The sequence below is a fragment of the Lonchura striata genome, chromosome 26 (genome assembly GCF_046129695.1).
Source record: "Lonchura striata isolate bLonStr1 chromosome 26, bLonStr1.mat, whole genome shotgun sequence".
Taxonomy (NCBI): Eukaryota; Metazoa; Chordata; class Aves; order Passeriformes; family Estrildidae; genus Lonchura; species Lonchura striata.
In genome coordinates this window covers 956,907-975,980 of record NC_134628.1, presented here as the reverse complement: position 1 = coordinate 975,980, position 19,074 = coordinate 956,907, and the positions used below count along the sequence as shown (strand labels likewise).

The window sequence follows — 19,074 nt, the reverse complement described above, 5'->3', positions numbered from 1 at the left end:
CACGAGAAAAAGCTTCCAAGACAAAAAGCCAGGCAGAAGCTCAGGGTTTGGCAGGGGGGTTTGGCTCCTTCCAGGGTCAAAGCCACGAGCCAAGTGCCTTTTTCTGCAGCACCTCCAGCCCTCAGGCCCTCCCTGGGTGCTGCTTTCCAGGTGGGAATTGCAGAGCAGGCACAGCCACGTCCAGGATCCTCTCAGCTGTAGGTTACACGTGCACACACAAGCAAGGAAGGAGCCAGCTGGCAGCCTGGCAGCACCCAGCACTCCTGGCAGGGCTCTGAGTGCCCAGCTGGCCCCAGGGACCCCTCACTCTGCCTCTCCCTAACACGGCAGGGTCAGTTTTGGCTTGGCCAGTCTCTAGGACCTATGGAGAAGTCAGGCTCCTGTGTGCCAGCGACCTCCTGCTTCCTCCTCCTGCATCTGAAGGGGTGACTTGAGTTGCCCCCAGGTTTTTGCAGGGATGGAACTCCTCCAGCCTGGAACTGCAACCCCCAGCACAGTCACACACAAAGGAACAGCCGGTCCGAGATTGGATTCACATTCGATGGTGGAAATGAGCCTGTGACACACACTGGAAGCAGCTGCTTTATTCCCAGTCTTCCCACTCTTCATCTTCCAGCTGCAAGCAAGAGGAAATCCGTTTCTGAGCTGTTTCTGAGCTGTTCTCAGCTGTTTGTTTCTGTAACTCAACAGCTCCTCCTTCCCAGGGCACCTGATGTATCCTCACACTCCCACAACAGGGATTTGCCTGCTCTGTTCCCCTTGGGAAACCTGCACACTCATCCCAGCACCCCGAGGCCTTGGTGATGCTTTTTGGGGGGCAGTTTTGCCTCTCCTGACTCACCTCCCCAGCCACTTCCACCTTGGAGAGCGCCAGCTGCACCTCCTCTTCTGTCATGTCCAGATCAAAATCCTTTTCCCAGTCCTCGCTGATATCCGTGCTGGAGCCTGGAAGCACAAAAATCCCCACTGAGCCACCAGAGCTGGCCCCAAAGCCCTGGAATTCCCAGGGCCCAGAGCTACCACAGCCTGCCTGAGGAGGGAAAGCCTCCACATTGCCAGGAACAGCTCCCCGACACAGATGGGATGGACTGAGCTTGCTTCCCTCACTGCCAGGGCTGGTGCAGGACCAGTGGGAGAGGTGGATGCTGAAATATTTTCTCCTCTGGCCTGGGAGAACTGGGATGTGTCAGGTTCCAGCCACACAGAAAATGCAGCAGATAAGGAATGACAGGAGGGACTTGGATATGGGGACTGTCATTGTCCCAGCAGGGACACCCCCAGGGATGACAGGCAGAGGTGACACCCTCCAATCCACTGTCCCTTTTGGAATTCTATAATAAAATAATAAAATTGGCTCTTTTTTCTCTCTTGATCTCACCACAGAGCACAGCCTTTCCTGGCATCCAGGGACCAAGGGCTGCTCTGCTCAGCCAGCAGACCTTTGATTTCTTTCCCTTTCCTCTCCCTCAGCACCAGAAACCCAGAGCTGCCCCTCCCGGCGGGTTCCCAGCCCCACACAAACCTTTCTTGCCGTTGTTGGAGGGGGTGGATTTGCCACTGTCCGAGTTGAGCTCGAAGACTCTCAGATCTGTGGGTCCTTCCTCTGATCTCAGAGTCTCTGTCCTGCCCTGCCCTTTGCTCTCCAGCTCTCTGAGCTCTGCTCCAGCTGGCTCCAAGGATGCTGCTGATTCCTGGGCAGGTGCAGAAGGCTGAGCAGCTTCTGGGGGCTTGGGCAGGGAGCTCTGCTCTTCCAAGGTGGCCTCCAGCAGGCTGGGGGAGAGTTGGCCGGCGCCCACGGGAGGAGCTGCAGTCTGTGGCTGGGTGGCAGGCACAGGGGCAGGGTTTGCAATCTGAGTCACCAGGGACACGCTCTCGCTGCTCTCCGAGGGGCTCTGCTCCACTGGCACCAGCTCTGGGGGCAGCACAGCCCAGCTCTCCCCCGAGGGACCCTTGGGAGCAGCTGGGGGGTTTCCCTCCGAGCTGGGCTCTTTCTGTGCTGCTCCTGGGAATGTGATGTTTGCACAAGGCAGGGGGGACATCCCCAAGAACTCCTCTGTAGGGAGGCAGAAGAGAAGCGAGAGATGTTTCAGCTGGGCTGGGAGCTGGATTCCACAGAATGGCCCGAGCTGGGAGGGACCCACTGGGAACATCCAGTCCAACCCCAACAACCTCACCCTGGGCACCCCTGAGAGCGCTGTCCTGAAGCCCTGCCAGCTTTGGGGCCCTGCCCATTCCCTGGGGTGTGGGTCTCGGATTCAGTCAAAGAAAGAAACTGAGAATTTCTAGCCAGGCAGAAGCCTGGGAAGGAACTGGGGAAGAATGTAAATAATTCTTTATCTCTCTTGTTTTTCACGTTGTTTATAGTTAAGTTCTAGCAGTGTGTGTCAAGCACTCTGCACCAATGCTTTGGGTTGTTTTCACTTCAAAACGAATTGATTTGGTCCTTACAAAGCTCTGTATAAAAGAGAGGTGTATTTTGAATAAAGGGGAGTCTTACTTTCACAGCCTTCTGAATCAAGTCTATTCATCAGTGCCCAGCACCCTCTGGGGTAGAACATTTCCTGATATCCAACCTCAAGCACCTGACACAGCCCCAGGCACTCCCTGATGCCACCACTGCTCACAGAGCAGAGATCAGAGCTGCCTGTTGGGATTTGTGGGAGTGAGGAGGAGCCACCACCCCATGACAAGTTCTCCACAAAGCCTCCCAGAGCCCCCAAACATGTCCCACCTTCGTCCTCCTCCCAGCCTGGCTCCTCTTGGTGCATGCTCTGCTCTGCTCGCTGCTTCAGAGCTTCCCTCCGGGCTTCATCCTGCAGGAATTGAACACCAGCAGACGCTCACATCCCCCATCCTGTCGGAACTCAAAATGTCCCTCAGGCATTTTTGGAGGTTCCAGACCCAGGTCAGAAGCATTTGAGACCCTGGCAGGCAGCTGCAAACAGCTGTGATTTTGGGTTTGAGCCATGGGATGATTTACCAACTTTGCAGGAAGAACAAGAAGTCACAAAAATGTAGATATTAGAGTAGAAGTAGTCACAAAGAAGAGGAAAAATTTTTGAGTGCTGTACAGGGAGGTTTTGGTTTTGTACATGGGGGTCAGAGGGTTTAAGATGGATTTGGGATTTGGGCCTGCCCTGTCATCCCTCTTTCTTCTTCCTCACCTCCATGTTCTTGGTGATGTTGGCACTCACAGATTGGTTTAGAGTAGAAAAGCACCATTTAATATAGGTAATAGGCATTGGGGAAAAACTGTAACCATGTAACACGTAATGTACCATATAAAAGATAGAAAATCACCATTTAATATAGGTAATAGGCATTGGGGAAAACTGTAACCATGTAACACGTAATGTACCATATAAAAGATAGAAAAGCACCATTTAATATAGGTAATGGGCACTGGGAAAAACTGTGAACATTTATCATGTAATGCACCATCTAAAAGATAACAGTAGCCCAGGATGTGGACAGAGGAGAAGATGAGAGACAGAGAGGATGTCAGGGTGTGTGTGTGCCTCTGCCTGAGCTGTGAGCAAACCACAGCAGCCCCAGAAGAAAATCTTTTAGATAATTTGCAATAAACTACCTTGAGACTGAACAACAGAGACTGCTGAGCCTTTCTGTGGAAGCTCAGCTTGGAAGGATTTTTCCTCCCACGGAGCCCTTGAACCAGGTTGGGCTCTGTCACCATCCCTTTCCTGCCCCGGGCATTTCAGCAGCACTGGCTCCAAGGGTCAGCCCAATTCCCTGTTTTCCCAGGAAAAGCCCCCAGGGACCCCCCCAGCCTGACCCACCTGCTCCAGGCGATGCAATTTGTAGAAGTAGCGCTGCCAAAACTCCAAGTGGGAAACAGCCACAGGGACCTGGGAGAAAGGGATCAGGGAAAGGGATGAACCCCTCAGAGGGAGAGCTGCAGCTGCTGCCGTGCCCCTCTCTCCTCCTAAAGCAGCTCCCTTTTTACTGCAACCATTTCCTCATTGCAAACTATTTTTCCATAGTTTCCATTCCAGCTGCAGGGGACAAAGAGCTCAGGGCTCTCCTGCAGCATTCCCCAGGTCAGGAACTGCCCAGGCAGGGCTCACCATTTTGGTGTAGAGTGCCCGGATGGAAGGGCTGGTTGCCAGCAGCTCTGCAATCTCCCCTTTCTTCTCCTCCAGGTTGAACTGAGCCAGCCAGGCCTCCAGCAGCTCAGCAGGGCCTGTTTGGGACAAGCACAGGGATAACAGGCCTTGAATTTGGGGAAGTTCCATTGCAGAGATGCTGGGGCAAAGGAGGAGGGAGATACAGTGTTGCTCTGATTTTTAAAAGCGTTTTCTTTTACAGTTCTTTTGAAAGTTTTAAAGTTCTCATCAAAATTCTTTAGCCTTTTGATAATGTTTACATATTTCTACTGGAGTTCTCACGTGCTGTTCATGTAAATAATGATTGTTTTACATTCTTTGTGGGAGGAGAGAATTGATGGGCTGTTGGTTTGACCAGTGTGGCTGGAGAGGTGGCAATTTCATCCTCCAATCCACTGTCACTTTTGGAATTCTATAATAAAATAATAAAATTGTCTCTTTTTTCTCTCTTGAAAGACCAAGACCTCCTCACCAAGCTCCTGTGTACCCATTTCATGTCCAATAGTGACAATACAGAGCTCTGAACCCCTCTGCCAGCCCAAGGCCACCAATTTCAATTGGGCCAGTAAATTCAAGCTAAGCTGATCCTTGAGGTTAGAGTCAGCTCTGCTCTTCACAGCTGGCCCCAGCTACAGCCCAGCCAGCCCTGCAGACCTAATTCAGGGAATTCCAGCTGTCCCCCAGACCCCCTCGGGGCAGCACCTGCACCCCCTGAGCCCCCCCATACCGTCGGGCTCGTTGCAGTAGGTGGCTGGGTCGGACTGGAGGCTGTAGAGACGAGCCTGGAGGAGACACACGGGGACAGTGTCAGGGGAGGGACAGCAGCAGGGACAGAGCAGCAGGCTCAGGGTGCCACATGCCAGGCAGGGACACTGACCTTGGCACTGTCGTAGGGCTCGGTGGTGCCCGAGGGCGTCGCCATCAGGGTGATAACGTCGCAGTCGATGGTTTTGTCAGGAGAAGGAGCAAAAGTGTCCGAGATGACCCCCAGGAAGTCAGACAGGCCCTTCCTCACCTTCTCTGTGGCACCTGAGCCTTCTGCCCTCTTCAAGGGGAGAGGCAGCACAGTGTCAGAAACATCCCAGGATTTCTGGGCAGGGCCCTGAAGGGAGCAGGATCTGCCCCTTCAGGGAAGTGGTGGGAGGCACCTGCCTCAGAGGGGAAACTGAGGCTTTGAGGGAAAACACAGCCAGGTTGGGGGCTGCCTGCTCTTGGGTGGGGCTGTCCCTGCTGGTGTGGAGAGCCCGTGTCACCCTACAGTGGCACTGCCAGTGTCCCCCCTGCTCAGCACACTGGAGAGGGAACCACAGGCACCCTCCTGTGCTCCACAGAGCAAGGGAGAGCTGAAGGAAGGTGGGGCTAGATGGGATATTGAGAAGGAATTCTCCCCTGTGAGAGTGCTGGGATGGAATTCCCAGAGAAGCTGTGGCTGTCCCATCCCTGGAATGATGCCAGGTGGGGCTGGAGGGGGCCTGGAGCAGCGTGGGATGGTGGCAGGGGTGGCAGTGGATGGTGTGGAAGCTCTCCCAGCCCCTACTCACTGCCAGCTTGTCCTTGACCACGCTGGCCGTGGCGGCGATGGTGCAGGCGGTGTCGTGCTGCACCACCTGGGTGAACTCAGCCAGGTCCCTCTTCATGAACTCCAAAGCCTCTGTGGACTGCAAGGAGACAGCACATGGATTCTCCAGGCTTTTGCTTCCCCAGCAAAGCTGGCATGGCTCCCAGCACGTTACAAAAACTCAGCTGTGAGAGTTTAGCCCAGCTGAGCCCTCCCCCCGAGCCTGGGCAATGCGTAAGACCAGAATAACCTGAACAACAACAGCACCTGCTATGCCCAAAACGCATTCCAGGAGGTTTTGAAGCCACGACTGGAAAAAACACAGGCTGGGAAAAGCCTGGCTTTAGGTTTTGTGTGTAATTAACACAAGCAGTGCTGTCACAGGCAGGAAGTTGCACACCACAAAGCCATGCTGGGAACACAACCCCTGCTCAGGGGGTGATTTCCACACGGCATAGCCCAGCATGACCCAGTGCTCACTCAGCCATGAGAGCCCCTGTGGATATTCTCAGTCCAGTCAGAGAGAAAAGGAGAAAGATTTCTACCAGGCTAAGCCTGAGAAAAACCCCAACAGAAATATAAACAATCTATTATCTTGCTTCCCATTCATATTATTTGTAAGCATGTTCTACCACACTAACCTAAGTGTACCGATCAAGTAAAATGTTTTTACTTTAAGACCAATGAAATTAATGTTCACGACGTTCTCTATAAGAGAAGTGCTTTTGAATAAACATTCATTTACCTTCTAAAATCACACAAGCCACTTCAGCCCATCAATCCCCAAAAAACCCATCCCAACCCCACTCTGGGGAGACCCTCTGGGGCTGTGGAGGAGCCTCGCTGGGCTCCCGGGACTGCGGTCCTGGAGGCTCCCAGAGGTTCCCAGATGTTCCCAGAGGTTCCCACCTTCTCCTTGACAGCCTGGTAGCTCTGCTGGAGCCAGCTCCGCCACCAGCCGCCGTCCTCCCTGCGTGGGACAGAACACAGCGTCAGCACGCTGCCATGCACAGAGCCCCAGCCCAGAGCCACACCCCATAGCCCGACCCCAAACCAGCATCCCAGAGCCACATCCCATATCCCGACCCCAAACCAGCATCCCAGACCCACATCCCATATCCTAACCCCAAACCAGCATCCCAGACCCACATCCCATAGCCCGACCCCAAACCAGCATCCCAGACCCACATCCCATAGCCCGACCCCAAACCAGCATCCCAGACCCACATCCCATAGCCCGACCCCAAACCAGCATCCCAGACTCCAAACCCATATCCCAACCCCAAACCAGCATCCCAGACCCACATCCCATAGCCCGACCCCAAACCAGCATCCCAGACTCCAAGCCCATATCCTAACCCCAAACCAGCATCCCAGACGGAGCTCCCAGACCCCGAGCCCAGACCCACACCCTACATTCCATCCCAGAGCAAATGCTGGCGCCATACGTAGACCCCAGACTCAGAGCCAGATCCCAACACCAAACTCGGACTCCAGATCCCAACTATGAACCCAAATCCAGACCCAAGCCCGGATCCCAACCCAGATCCCAACTCCAGATCCTGACTATGAACCCAAATCCAGACCCAAGCCCGGATCCCAACCCAGATCCCGACTATGAACCCAAATCCAGACCCAATCCCAGATCCCAACTCCAGATCCCGACTATGAACCCAAATCCAGACCCAATCCCGGATCCCAACCCAGATCCCAACTCCAGATCCTGACTATGAACCCAAATCCAGACCCAAGCCCGGATCCCAACCCAGATCCCGACTATGAACCCAAATCCAGACCCAAGCCCGGATCCCAACCCAGATCCCGAGCCCGGACCCAGATTCCACCCCCAGACCCCGATCCCGGATCCCAGCCCCAAACCGCAGCCGGCACGGCCCCGCTCTCGCCGCCCCCATCCCACGGCCGTCCCTGTGCCGTTCCCGGTCCCGTTCCTGTTCCCTGTCCCTCTCCCGTTCCCAGTCCCGATCCCGGCCCCATTCCCTGCCCCAGTCCCGGTGCCTTTCCCTGTCCCGTTCCTATTCCCGTTCCCTGTCCAGTTCCCTGCCCCGTTCCCGGTCCCGGTCCCGTTCCCTGCCCCATTCCCATTCCCTGTCCCGTTCCCGTTCCCAGTCCTGTTCCCATTCCCCGTCCCGTTCCCGTTCCCTGTCCCGGTCCCGTTCCCTGTCCCGTTCCCATTCCCTGCCCCTGTCCCGTTCCCATTCCCTGTCCCGTTCCCGTTCCCGTTCCCGGTCCCGTTCCCGTTCCCTGTCCCGGTCCCGTTCCCGTTCCCTGTCCCGTTCCCGTTCCCTGTCCCGTTCCCGTTCCCTGCCCCGTTCCCGTTCCCTGTCCCGTTCCCATTCCCTGCCCCGGTCCCGTTCCCGTTCCCGGTCCCGTTCCCGTTCCCTGTCCCGGTCCCGTTCCCTGCCCCGGTCCCGTTCCCGTTCCCTGTCCCGGTCCCGTTCCCTGTCCCGTTCCCCTTCCCTGTCCCGTTCCCATTCCCCGTCCCGGTCCCGTTCCCTGTCCCGTTCCCATTCCCTGTCCCGTTCCCATTCCCCGTCCCGGTCCCGTTCCCGTTCCCGTTCCCGTTCCCTGTCCCGTTCTCGTCCCCGGTCCCGTCCCCCCCCGGCCGTGCCCCGCTCACCCCTCCGCCATCTTGCCGGTGTGACGTCACCAATATTTACCGACCCCTCACCCCGCGGGGCCGCCCCGGAACCGGGGCCGCTCTGACGTCACGTCCCGCCCCGCCCCGGGGGCGCGCCCGGTACGGCGGCCGGGCGGGACCGGGAGCGGCGCCGCGCGGAGGTGAGCGCTGCGCACCGGGCGCTCCCCGGGGCGGGCGGGGACGCGGCCCGGGGCGCCCCGGTACCGGGCAGGGCGGTGCTGACAGCGGAGGGGTCCCGGTACCGGGCAGGGCGGTGCTGACAGCGGAGGGGTCCCGGTACCGGGCAGGGCGATCCTTGGAGCAGGGAGGGATCCCGGTACCGGGCAGGGCGGTGCTGACAACGGAGGGGTCCCGGTACCGGGCAGGGCGGTGCTTGGAGCAGGGAGGGATCCCGGTACCGGGCAAGGCGGTGCTGACAGCGGAGGGGTCCCGGTGTCTCCTCATGTCCTGGTGTCCCTGCAAGTCCCGGTGTCCCCACGGTCCCGGTGTCCCGCGGTCCCAGTGTCCCCGTGGTCCTGGTGTCCCCCGGTCCCGGTGTCCCCGCCGTGCCGGTGTGCCCCGGTGCCGGTGTCCCCCGGTCCCGGTGTCCCCGCGGTGCCGGTATCCCTGCAGGTCCCGGTGTCCCGCGGTGCCGGTGTCCCCCGGTCCCGGTGTCCCCGCGGTGCCGGTATCCCTGCAGGTCCCGGTGTCCCGCGGTGCCGGTGTCCCCCGGTCCCAGTGTCCCCGCGGTGCCGGTATCCCTGCAGGTCCCGGTGTCCCCCAGTCCCGGTGTCCCCCGGTCCCGGTGTCCCTGGAGGTCCCGGTGTCCCCCGGTCCCAGTGTCCCCCGGTCCCGGTGTCCCCCCGGTCCCGGTGTCCCCCGGTGCCGGTGTCCCCGCAGTCCCGGTGTCCCCCGGTGCCGGTGTCCCCCGGTGCCGGTGTCCCCGCAGTCCCGGTGTCCCTGCCGCGCTGACGCCTGGCTCTGTTCCCGCACAGCCATGGAGGTGCAATCCTACTACAGCAAGCTGCTGGGGGAGCTGAACGAGCAGCGCAAGCGGGATTTCTTCTGCGACTGCAGCATCATCGTGGAGGGCAGGATCTTCAAAGCCCACAAGAACATCCTGTTCGCCAACAGCGGCTACTTCCGAGCGCTGCTCATCCACTACATCCAGGACAGCGGGCGCCACAGCACGGCCTCGCTGGACATCGTCACCTCCGAGGCTTTCTCCGTCATCCTGGATTTCCTCTACTCGGGGAAGCTGGATCTGTGCGGCGAGAACGTCATCGAGGTGATGTCCGCCGCCAGCTACCTGCAGATGACCGACGTGGTCAACTTCTGCAAAAGCTACATCAGGTCCTCCTTGGACATCTGCAGGAAGATGGAGAGGGAGGCGGCGGCCTTGTACCAGGCCGACAGCGGCAGCTCGGCCAGGGAGGGCACCTCGGCGGGCTCCAGGAGCGCTGCCTCGTGCTGCGTGCAGGAGAAGGTTCCGGAATGCCGGCGGGACCCTCCGTGCGGGGACTGTGCTGGCTGCCAGCCCCCGGAGCCGGCGGCCCCCGGAGCCGCCGAGCCGGCCGGGGCGGTGGAGCCCAAGGTGGAGTTGGACCCCGACGAGGCGGACGGGCGGCTGGCGCCGTACCCCGCGCCCTCCTCGCTGGGGCAGGGGGAAGAGGGGCAGCCCCTGGAGCTGGCCTGCAACAATTTGCACATGAAGCAGTTCCTGGAGGCTCTGCTGCGCAACGGCTCGGCCCCGAGGAAGGAGGAGGTGGTGCATCACTTTGTCCGGGGATTTGAGGGTAGGGCTGAGGACGCAGGAGTGGCCGTGAGCTCCATGATGGACGTTCACAGCGACTGGTATGGTGAGGACACAGGTGAGAGGACTCGGGGCTGCAGGATGTGCAGTGGAGGAGGGAACGGCTTTGTTGGGTTTCTTTTGTTACTCCCGTCCGAGAATATTTCGCTGAATTTTTGGCACGGTGAAATAAACTCTCCTTGTGCACTTTTAAAGCAGCTGGACTTGTTTGTTTGGTGCAGCCCGTGGCAGGTGAGTATTGCTGACAGCTCTGCAGCTCCCAGATCACCCCCAGACTCCACTTGGGGTGATTCTTTAATAAAAAAAATCACTGGGACCTTGTTGAATGCTTTTAAAAAGGATTTTTCCCTCCTGGTGGTCGTAAGGAGCAGTTCAACAGGAGCTGAGCTGCCACAGGAGGGATCTGCTGCAGGACCTGGCGCAGCAGGAGCTCATCCCATCCCAGCTCCTGCCAGTGCTGCTCTGTTTGCTCCTGCATTGAAATTCAGGGGACAGGAATCAGTTTTATCCGACACTGAGGGATTCCTGCAAGCCCTTTAGGAGCACTGAAAGCTTTCAGCTCTGTGGCATGGCATAAAGATGAGGCTTTTTTCACTTTCCAGCTGCCCCAAGGCCAGCACCAGTTGGAATATCTCAGGAATATTTCCTGGCAGCACTCTCAGGCACCTGGAGAAGAAGAAAATCATGTCCATGTGCATTTCTCTTGATGTGGACAATAAAGATTTGGGCATTTTATCTGGTTTTTCATAAGTGCCTTGTCCAAACAGCCCTGTGAGGACAGGAGGTGGCTCTGACAAACTGCGAGTGCCACAGGTGCTGAGGATGTGACAAATGCCACAGGGCTGGCACTGACTGTAGCCAGCAAATTTATCTTCCTGCCATCTCCAGCTCAAGCTGCCTGAGTGACTTTAAAGCCAATAAAAGTGACAGATCCTCTCAGTGCTCTCAAACAGGGCACTGTTAAAATCACAAATGCAGGTTTACTCTCAGAGCAGGGCTGTCACCACTCACGCTGCTGCTTTTTGATGTGTGGCAAGGCAAGAACATCCAACACACAAATTTCATTTCTCTTTTGCCTCTCTCAACACCTCCAGGCTGTTCCTGAGTCACTAAAAGGGAAAGGCTTCCAGAGTTTGATAGGGAACATCAGGAATCCTGAGTGTATCAGAAATGTTAGTGGGAGATGGGGTTTGAGTAGGAGTGAGGGAAAAGAAACCAAACCTTCCATTCCTTCTGTTCCTGTGCTAAAACAGGACTTTGTAGCAGTGAGGAGAGTGGGAGTTTCTCAGCTTTCAGTGGTGCTGCTGCCTCAGCTTCTTCACAAGGCGCCAGAAATGGGAAATAAAAAGTCCTGATAAAAGAATGGTGCACTCAGGTTAAGAGATGAGGTAAATGTCACTTCTTTTCAAGCGTCCACCTCTGCCCCAGTCATCCTTCACAGCAGAAGGAGGGCAAACAGGCACCTGGAGAGCACTGGAAGCAAGGCAGGACTAATAAATGGGTTTAAATGAAGCTCTAAATGCCCAGCAGGTATTTGTAATCCCTTGGGAAGCTCCAAAACAGGGTGAGCTGACTCTCACCCACATCATTAATACCAGACACACCTTTTTTGATAGTAGGTTGGATAAACCGTAATAAAAAGGATGCTCTGCAGCCTCACCTGTTTGACACACAAAAACATTTCCCTGAATCAGAGCCTGGAACAGGGAAAATTAATCCTTTGGCAGCACATCTCCACCTTTCTGCTGGAAAGGAAGCTGGGCTGGTGCTGAAAAATTTGGCAATGCCCACGTTTCTGTAAAATGGGATCTTCAAATTTAATTCTGTTCTTGCACCTGACTCCATAAATTCTGTATTACTTGTGGTTTGTTTTTAAGAACAGTAAAATACTGTCAGGAAATGTATTTGGGTCCTTCACCTCGTTATTCCCAACAGGAAGGCAGTAGAAACAAAGAGTTATATTTTCGTATCTAGATATGAAAGAACATGGACAAAATGTGCTATTCCTGCCTGCAGTTTGTGTTAAAGGTTTTAGTTTCTGATGCTGTTTAATGCTAATGGTTTAATAATTTAAGAAAAAAGGAAGTGGCTGAGACGGAGCAGAGACCCCGCTTCACTAGAAGCAGATTATTGGTACTTAATTAAAAGGCTTTTTAAAATAAAAAAGTTTTGCTGTCTTGAACAACAGACAGGCTGATTTTGCAGGGCACTGCAGCTGCAGGAGTTCTGCCATGGCACGGCTGAGGAAATGCCAGGTAAGTGAGCGCGGGGAGAGCTCGGCTCAGCACCCGGCGCAGCGGCTGAGGAGGTGCCCGAGCTCACGGGCTGTGTTCTCCTCCCCAAGGTGACGTGCTGGTGGTGCCCATCAAGCTGCACAAGTGCCCCTTCTGCCCCTACACGGCCAAGCAGAAGGGGATCCTGAAGCGCCACATCCGCTCGCACACCGGGGAGCGGCCGTACCCCTGCGACACCTGCGGCAAGCGCTTCACCCGCCAGGAGCACCTGCGCAGCCACGCCCTGAGCGTGAGTACCCCGCCTCGAACCCTCGTGCTTTGATTTCCAGGAGGAAGAGGTTAATTTGGATGGGTCACCCCCTGATTCTTAAGATTTTCTACAGCTTTTTGAGTTTATTCTGTTGGGGAGGTTTCCCACGCGTTTTCTATAAATAAGATATTGTTTCGCGTTCCTTCGTGGGGGTGGAGGAAATTGATGTACTGGTGGTTTGTTCAATGTCTTTGGAGAGGTGGCCCATTCACTCTCCAACATGTTCTAGCTGCTAAAACCAAAACCAGAAGTGAGTACTGATAACCCATTCAGCTACCACAGCAAACAGAGCTTATTCAACCTTGAAATAAAACATCTAATTAATACTGTAGAGTGAAATGACAAATATGCATCATGATTAACTAGTGCTCACCAGGTCAAGGCCAGCATTGAAACAGTCCCAGTGCCATGTCAGATTTATTTGTAATTCTGCTCTCACAAGTGTTTGATGTTTCTCCCAAACTGCACAATAAGGATTTGGGTGTTTTGTTCTCTCAGTGTGTTAGGTTAGATTTTGGGAAGGAATTCTGCCCTGTGAGGGTGGTGAAGGTGTGGATTCCCCATTCCTGACAGGGCTTGGAGCAACCTGGAATTGTGGAAGGTGTCCATGGTGTGGACAAGCTCTAAGATCCTTCCAACCCAAGTCCATGATTTCTTCACTTGGGTAGCCCAAATCTAAATCACGATGGGAACCCTTCAGCTGAAGTGTGGCTTGTGGAAACAGCAAATTACCTTTTTCCCTCCAAGTTTGTTGTTTTTCCTGCAGGTCCATCGCTCCAACAAGCCCATCATCTGCAAGGGCTGCAGGAGAACCTTCACCAACAGCCTGTCGCAGGGGCTGCGGCGCTTCGGGCTCTGTGACAGCTGCACCTGTGTCACCACCACCCACGAGGACTCCCTGCCCATCAACCTCAGCCTGGTGGAGACGGCCTCGGAAGGGCAGGAAAAAGGGGATGCTGACAACGATTGGCCCATCTATGTGGAGTCTGGAGAGGAAAACGAGGCAGCTGAGGATGAGGATGGCGATGACAAGCAGGAGATCCACCGGAGTTTGTCAGACAGAGAGACTTTGATGTAGCAGTGAGAGGAGAGGGGGAGCACTGAGAGGTTCCCTGGCAGTGGCTGTGACAGAAAACTGCACATTTGCTCAATCAGTGACACTGTGCTGGTTTTTATTATTCTGTTTTTTTTTTAATTCAATTGCGGGGAAAAATTGGAATTTTTAATACTTTGAACGTTTTCAGTGCTGTGCACAGGAAATCTGTGAAGAATCTCCTGTCTGGGCTCACAGAGGTTGGACTCGAGCAGTTTCTCTGCCTGCTGGTTTTGGGTTTGCAGGTTGTTTTTGGGACAGGTTTCTTCAAATAATGAGTCCTTAATCCCTGATCTGAAAGGAGCACCACCTTTTCTCTGAAGATGACATCAAATGTGGTTTATATCTCTTACCTTGGGACTTTTCCAAGCTAATCTGTGATTCTTCTGTCTTAGGACAGTGTTATCTAAATTATGAACCATAAATTTTTGCTATGACTGGACTTGACCTTGGAAACCAGGGCAGAAAAACCAGGATAACAAACTAACTAACAAACAAACAATCAAAATATGCTGCTGCTGGAAAGATAGACAGGAAGAATAAATCTATTTCACATAATTAATTGCAGGAATTTAGAGATCAAGTTTTTCTTTCTGAATTTTTACTGCATCTTCCTCTCCTAAGAGCTCAGGCTGTAGATCTTCAGCTGTGTCTTTAATGTCACTCAGATATCAGCAGTCTTGGCTTCAATATTAAGCACAAATAATGGTGTTTTAGTGGCCAGGACCAAGAGAAAAGCCCAAATTCTTTTCAGCTTTTTACAATAGGAGTTAAAAGCTGTCAGGCAGGTTCCTTGGGAATTCTGACTGTGGCAGATTGAATAACCAGATCCACACCTGGTGTAGCTGAGGAGCAGTGAAATATCTGAGCTATGCTATAAAAGAGCTCTGAATGCCCTTTTGGAATCCTTTTTTTGTCTTTTCCTGTAATTTCTTTTCAAAATCGGGGATGATTTATGTTTTGTGATTTTTATCCAGTATTTTTTTTTTAAAACCTCCACTGTGGACCTCCTGTTTCTTTGCTGGGGCAGCTAAGGCTTTGGAAAGGAGGTGAGATTTTGTCACCTTTCCAGCAGCAAGTTTTTAAGAGCTATCAGAACTCAGGCTGGGAAGCTTTAGAAGAAAACCCAGCACCATCAGAAAGCCTGTTTGCTTAGGGGTGACCTCCTGTTCCCTGACAAAAGGGACAAAACTGAAATATACTGTGAAATAAGACTGTTAATGCTTCTTCACTCCGCTGTTCTCTAAGTGTTTCACGAAAAGGCAAATTTGATGAGTCTTTTTGGCTGGAGCAGAATTCTGTAGACAGATTTGGCTGACAAAGAGTGAGCAGTTCCTCCCACTTGGTGCTGTTTCCTGAGGGTTTTGGTGTAAAGATTTTCCACTTGGCAAACTTAAAAAACCCAAGAGCCCTCTGATTTAACCAGGTTTTTTTTTTTCTGCATACCTCGTGCTTTTCTTGTACATGTTGGAAAAGAACAATTCAGCTTCTCCCTGTGCTTCATCCAGCAGTGAAACAGTCCCACTGTCGTGTCAGATTTATTTGTGAGAGGTGCTGCTGCTCTCACAAGTGCAGCCAAGGGTTCATTGCCACACCAGGTAGGATGAGGAAAGAAGAAACAAAGTTCTTTTTAAAGAATTCACTTTATTGGCGGCTGCTGAGCAGAGCAGAAGGTGAAGAGACTTCCTTTGGAGTGGTCTGGTCCAAGTTCTTGATGAGTGTCACCATGTCATGTGCTGGTTTTATTTTCTGACTCTTAATTTGGGTGAGTTTCAGTCATTCCTGTTCCAGGTCTGCTGGAAATTTGAGTTTGTAGGAGCTGGAACACAGGACAAGACCTTTACAGATTTCCCTGCTCTAGAGCCCCTGTTTTAGTCGATCTGAATTAAGGGACATTGGAGGGACAACTCCTGGAGGTGCCACTTTTGGAGTTGAGCTGCTCTGAAAATCCTGCTGTGGTTTTGGCTCCTTGGTGCTCTTGAAAACCTGAGCAAAATGTGGGGCTTGTAGATCTTGCTGGAATGTTTGGAAAAGCACCTTCCATCCTCCCAGGGCTTGTCTTTTGGACTACTGGATTTTTGGTGAGTCCACCCAAAACCACAGGGTGATAAAGGTGATAAAAGAGGGACTTTCTGCCTTGAGAGCCATGGATAATCTAATTTTTTTTTTTTTTTTGGGAGACTCGCTGATGGAAGTGAGGCAGGAATGTAAATAGGGATCCAATTAATATTTAGCGACCAGGCTCCCCCAGCTCTGGTCATGAAGATTCCACCTTGTTGTAAATATTGGTAGAAGCCACTAGACCTGGAATATCAGCTGGGCCTGCTTCTGGCTGGGAAATTCCTGCTGTGGCCGAGCTCTGCTGGCTCTGAGCCCCTGGAGGCACTTGGAGCAGAGAAAATGAACCCTTTGGAAGGGATATTCCCTTTGCAGGAATATCTGCAGAGACCTTCTCCTTCACCCTGCTGTTTTTGGTCTTAGAGATTTGTCCTTGTGTGTTTGTGCCTAGAGAATGGAGCTGTCAGGGGTCCGGGGCGGGCGGGGGGAGGCTTTTCCACAGGGAAAGTTCCACCAAACTCGGTGTTTCCTGTTAAATTGTCATTTTGTGCTGCCTTTGTTTTGTTTTTTTTTTTTTTTTCCGTGGAGTCTTTTCAGCCTTTGGATGTAGAAGAGGATGGAGTTTATTTATCCACATTCTTGTGACCCGGGGTGTTCATGTAAATCCGTTTGCTTGTGCTTTCCACTTTGTTTTTTGGATGTTTTTTTTCCTGAAATCTTCCATTTGTAGATCCAGCCTCTACAAGCTTTGAGAAAATGATGTTGGCTGTTTAAAAAAAACAAAACCTTCCTGTGGTGCTTGAGGAAGAATCAAAAACCATGTTTTTAGGGGAGTTATTCTAATAGAATCTCTTTCTCAAAGGTTTTTAAAGGCCGCGAAGATGACGTATCTTAAAACTTAGCTCGTTGTACTTGACTTTGTTTAGGAATACACATTTTAATGTATTTTTGCACAGAAATGCACTGTATTTCACTGAAGGAATACATGCTGCACTGGTGTTTGTAGTGCATTTAACCTCTTGGTGCGAAGCCCTTGTAAATCTTCCAAATGTGGTCGTTGAATTCCCTGATGTTTTGTAAGACAGTTTCATAACTGAAGTCCTTTGGTCCAGTAACAATGACAAATTCTTATAAACCGAACCTTATTTGTGGAAGTGACTGAACTATATTTGTGGATCTTGGAACATTCTGGAGTTTTTTGATTGTCTAGAAAATAAAACTCTCTGAGAGGGTTGCTTTGATTTTTTTTTACTGTTCCCATGTTGACTGAGTAAACCTGAGAGTGTCTAGATTGAAGGCTCACGTTTCAATTTCTGGCATTAAAATTAAATAATTATTTCCATTCCATTAATTTGGCTTAAAAATTAATATATCCATTTTTGGGGACAGCTAGTTTGCAAGAAAAATCAGGTTTTTGGAAGGAAAAGACTAAAAGGATTCTGTTCACGTAAACCCCAGCCAAGTGAGACTTTTAGAAAATATTTTATATTATTAATACTGGCTTTTTTTTAACAGTCTTGTAGTTTTATGTTAATTCAACTTTTTAAACTCCTTTTAAAACTTCTCATTTTTCTTGCTAGGAAGCAGACACTGATCCCAGCTAGGAGGAAATACATGTGAGGAGGACAACATCCCAAATATCCTTTCCAGAAAATTTTGTGTTATATCCAATATTTGACAAAAAAATCTTGCTGCAAGTAGACAAATTTCCCTTTTTTTTGTTTTTTTTTTTAATTTTTTTTCTCATGAAAGATTGAGATGCTGAAGAACTCAGAGGGGATGAGGGTGGTTATCTCCACCCTTGGTGAAAAGGATTCTTTGTGGGGGAAGGAGGAGGAGAGCAGGGCAGCTGAGGGTGTCAAAAAGCTTGGGAATGATTTGGGGAGGAGAATTGTTTGGATCCAGCCCTAAGTCATCAACATGAGCTGGATGCAAATGTGGGACAGTTGGGTGTTCTGAGAAACAGCTGAAAATAAAGAGTTTAAGGAGGGTTTTAATTGTCCTGCTGGATCAGGATTAGGATCAGGCTTTCCCTAAACTGGCCTTGCTGCCAGAGGGAAGAAGGGAAGATTCCTCCCTGGGTTTAGGACAGGACATTCCAATTTCCTGCTCATTTGGAAAAAGGAAAAATCTCCTGGTGCCCTGGAGGCTCCATGGATTTGTACTGGAGATTTGGTTTTATACTCGAGATTTCGATTTGTGCTTCTAGATTGGATTTGTATTTGAGATTTGGACTTGTACTTGAAATTTGGATTTGTACTCGAGATTTGGACTTGTGCTTCTAGATTGGGATTTGTGCTTGGAGATTTGGATTTGTGCTTCTGGATTTGGATTTGTGCTTCTACATTTGGATTTCTACTCGAGATTCAGATTTCTACTCGAGATTTGGATTTGGGATTTGGATTTGTGCTTCTAGGCTCAGATTTGTACTCGAGATTTGGATTTCTACTCAAGATTTGGATTTGTACTCGAGATTTGGATTTGAGATTTGGATTTGAGATTTGGATTTGTGCTTCTAGGCTCAGATTTGTACTCAAGATTTGTATTTGTATTTGAGATTTGGATTTGAGCTTGAGCACAAAGGTGGAACTCAAACCCCGGGTGATTCAACACTCCTGGTTTGGTCCTTGGGAAAGGTGAGGAGAGGAATGATGATGCAAATGAAGACAACCCCAATCTAAGGTGGCAGTGATCACATGAAAGTTGTAATCCCATGCCTGATTAATTTCTAGGCTTTGAACAGTTCCTTAAGTTGTTCTAGTATAAGCTCTTGAGTTTTCCTTGGTAAAAAATATCCCTGGATAATTCAAGTTGTAAGATGCACCATAACTGAAGGCTGTGATTCCTGAGGAATGTTTATTTTGAAGAGAACTGCAATCTTTAAATTGGTGCCACAGTTAATTAAACTATTATAATACATTACACTATACCATTATATATTATTACAGTTAATCCTATTTGGTTACCAAACCCAAGGAGAAATGTACATTAATTTTTCTGTGAGCAAGAAAAATATTAATTTTTTTTAGTGTGATTGTTCTCTGAAGAGCAGACTCTACATTCTGGCTGTGAGGAGCAGCTCCTTCACACTGCTGCCAAGCACATTCCCTCTGGATAAACTCTCCAAACAGCATCTCAAGTGGAACTTTCTCAGCTGAAATTTGCTCTAAAATTTAGAAATAAAACCTAAAAAACCTCTCTGATGTCTGGGATTGTTTGGGATGCATTATTGTGCACAGCAAGATG

At 51.5% G+C, this 19,074-nt stretch overlaps 2 protein-coding genes across 5 annotated transcripts; one reads left to right on the top strand and one right to left on the bottom strand.

Annotated features, from left to right (window-relative positions):
- Nucleotides 1-519: 519 nt before the first annotated feature.
- On the bottom strand, nucleotides 520-8,340 carry BSDC1 (BSD domain containing 1). The gene is made up of 11 exons (XM_021539383.2): nucleotides 8,321-8,340; nucleotides 6,592-6,652; nucleotides 5,666-5,782; nucleotides 5,002-5,169; nucleotides 4,852-4,906; nucleotides 4,086-4,201; nucleotides 3,798-3,866; nucleotides 2,732-2,813; nucleotides 1,523-2,053; nucleotides 842-945; nucleotides 520-616 (listed from the first exon to the last, which is right to left on the bottom strand). The coding sequence occupies exons 1-11, from the start codon at nucleotides 8,329-8,331 to the stop codon at nucleotides 584-586; spliced, it is 1,347 nt and encodes a 448-aa protein (XP_021395058.1). The 5' UTR covers nucleotides 8,332-8,340; the 3' UTR covers nucleotides 520-583.
- A 110-nt stretch (nucleotides 8,341-8,450) lies between these two features.
- On the top strand, nucleotides 8,451-19,031 carry ZBTB8B (zinc finger and BTB domain containing 8B). 4 transcript variants are annotated; one of them, XM_077788539.1, is made up of 5 exons: nucleotides 8,451-8,481; nucleotides 9,316-10,191; nucleotides 12,478-12,656; nucleotides 13,444-15,535; nucleotides 17,409-19,031. In XM_077788539.1, exons 2-4 carry the CDS (start codon nucleotides 9,318-9,320, stop codon nucleotides 13,753-13,755), a joined length of 1,365 nt encoding a protein of 454 aa, XP_077644665.1. In that variant the 5' UTR covers nucleotides 8,451-8,481; nucleotides 9,316-9,317; the 3' UTR covers nucleotides 13,756-15,535; nucleotides 17,409-19,031. The 4 variants fall into 4 exon arrangements, with proteins under 4 accessions (XP_077644665.1, XP_021395111.1, XP_077644667.1 ...); XM_021539436.3 differs by having other exon boundaries at nucleotides 13,444-15,851; XM_077788541.1 differs by lacking the exon at nucleotides 17,409-19,031 and having other exon boundaries at nucleotides 9,316-10,085; nucleotides 13,444-13,554.
- Nucleotides 19,032-19,074: the final 43 nt, after the last annotated feature.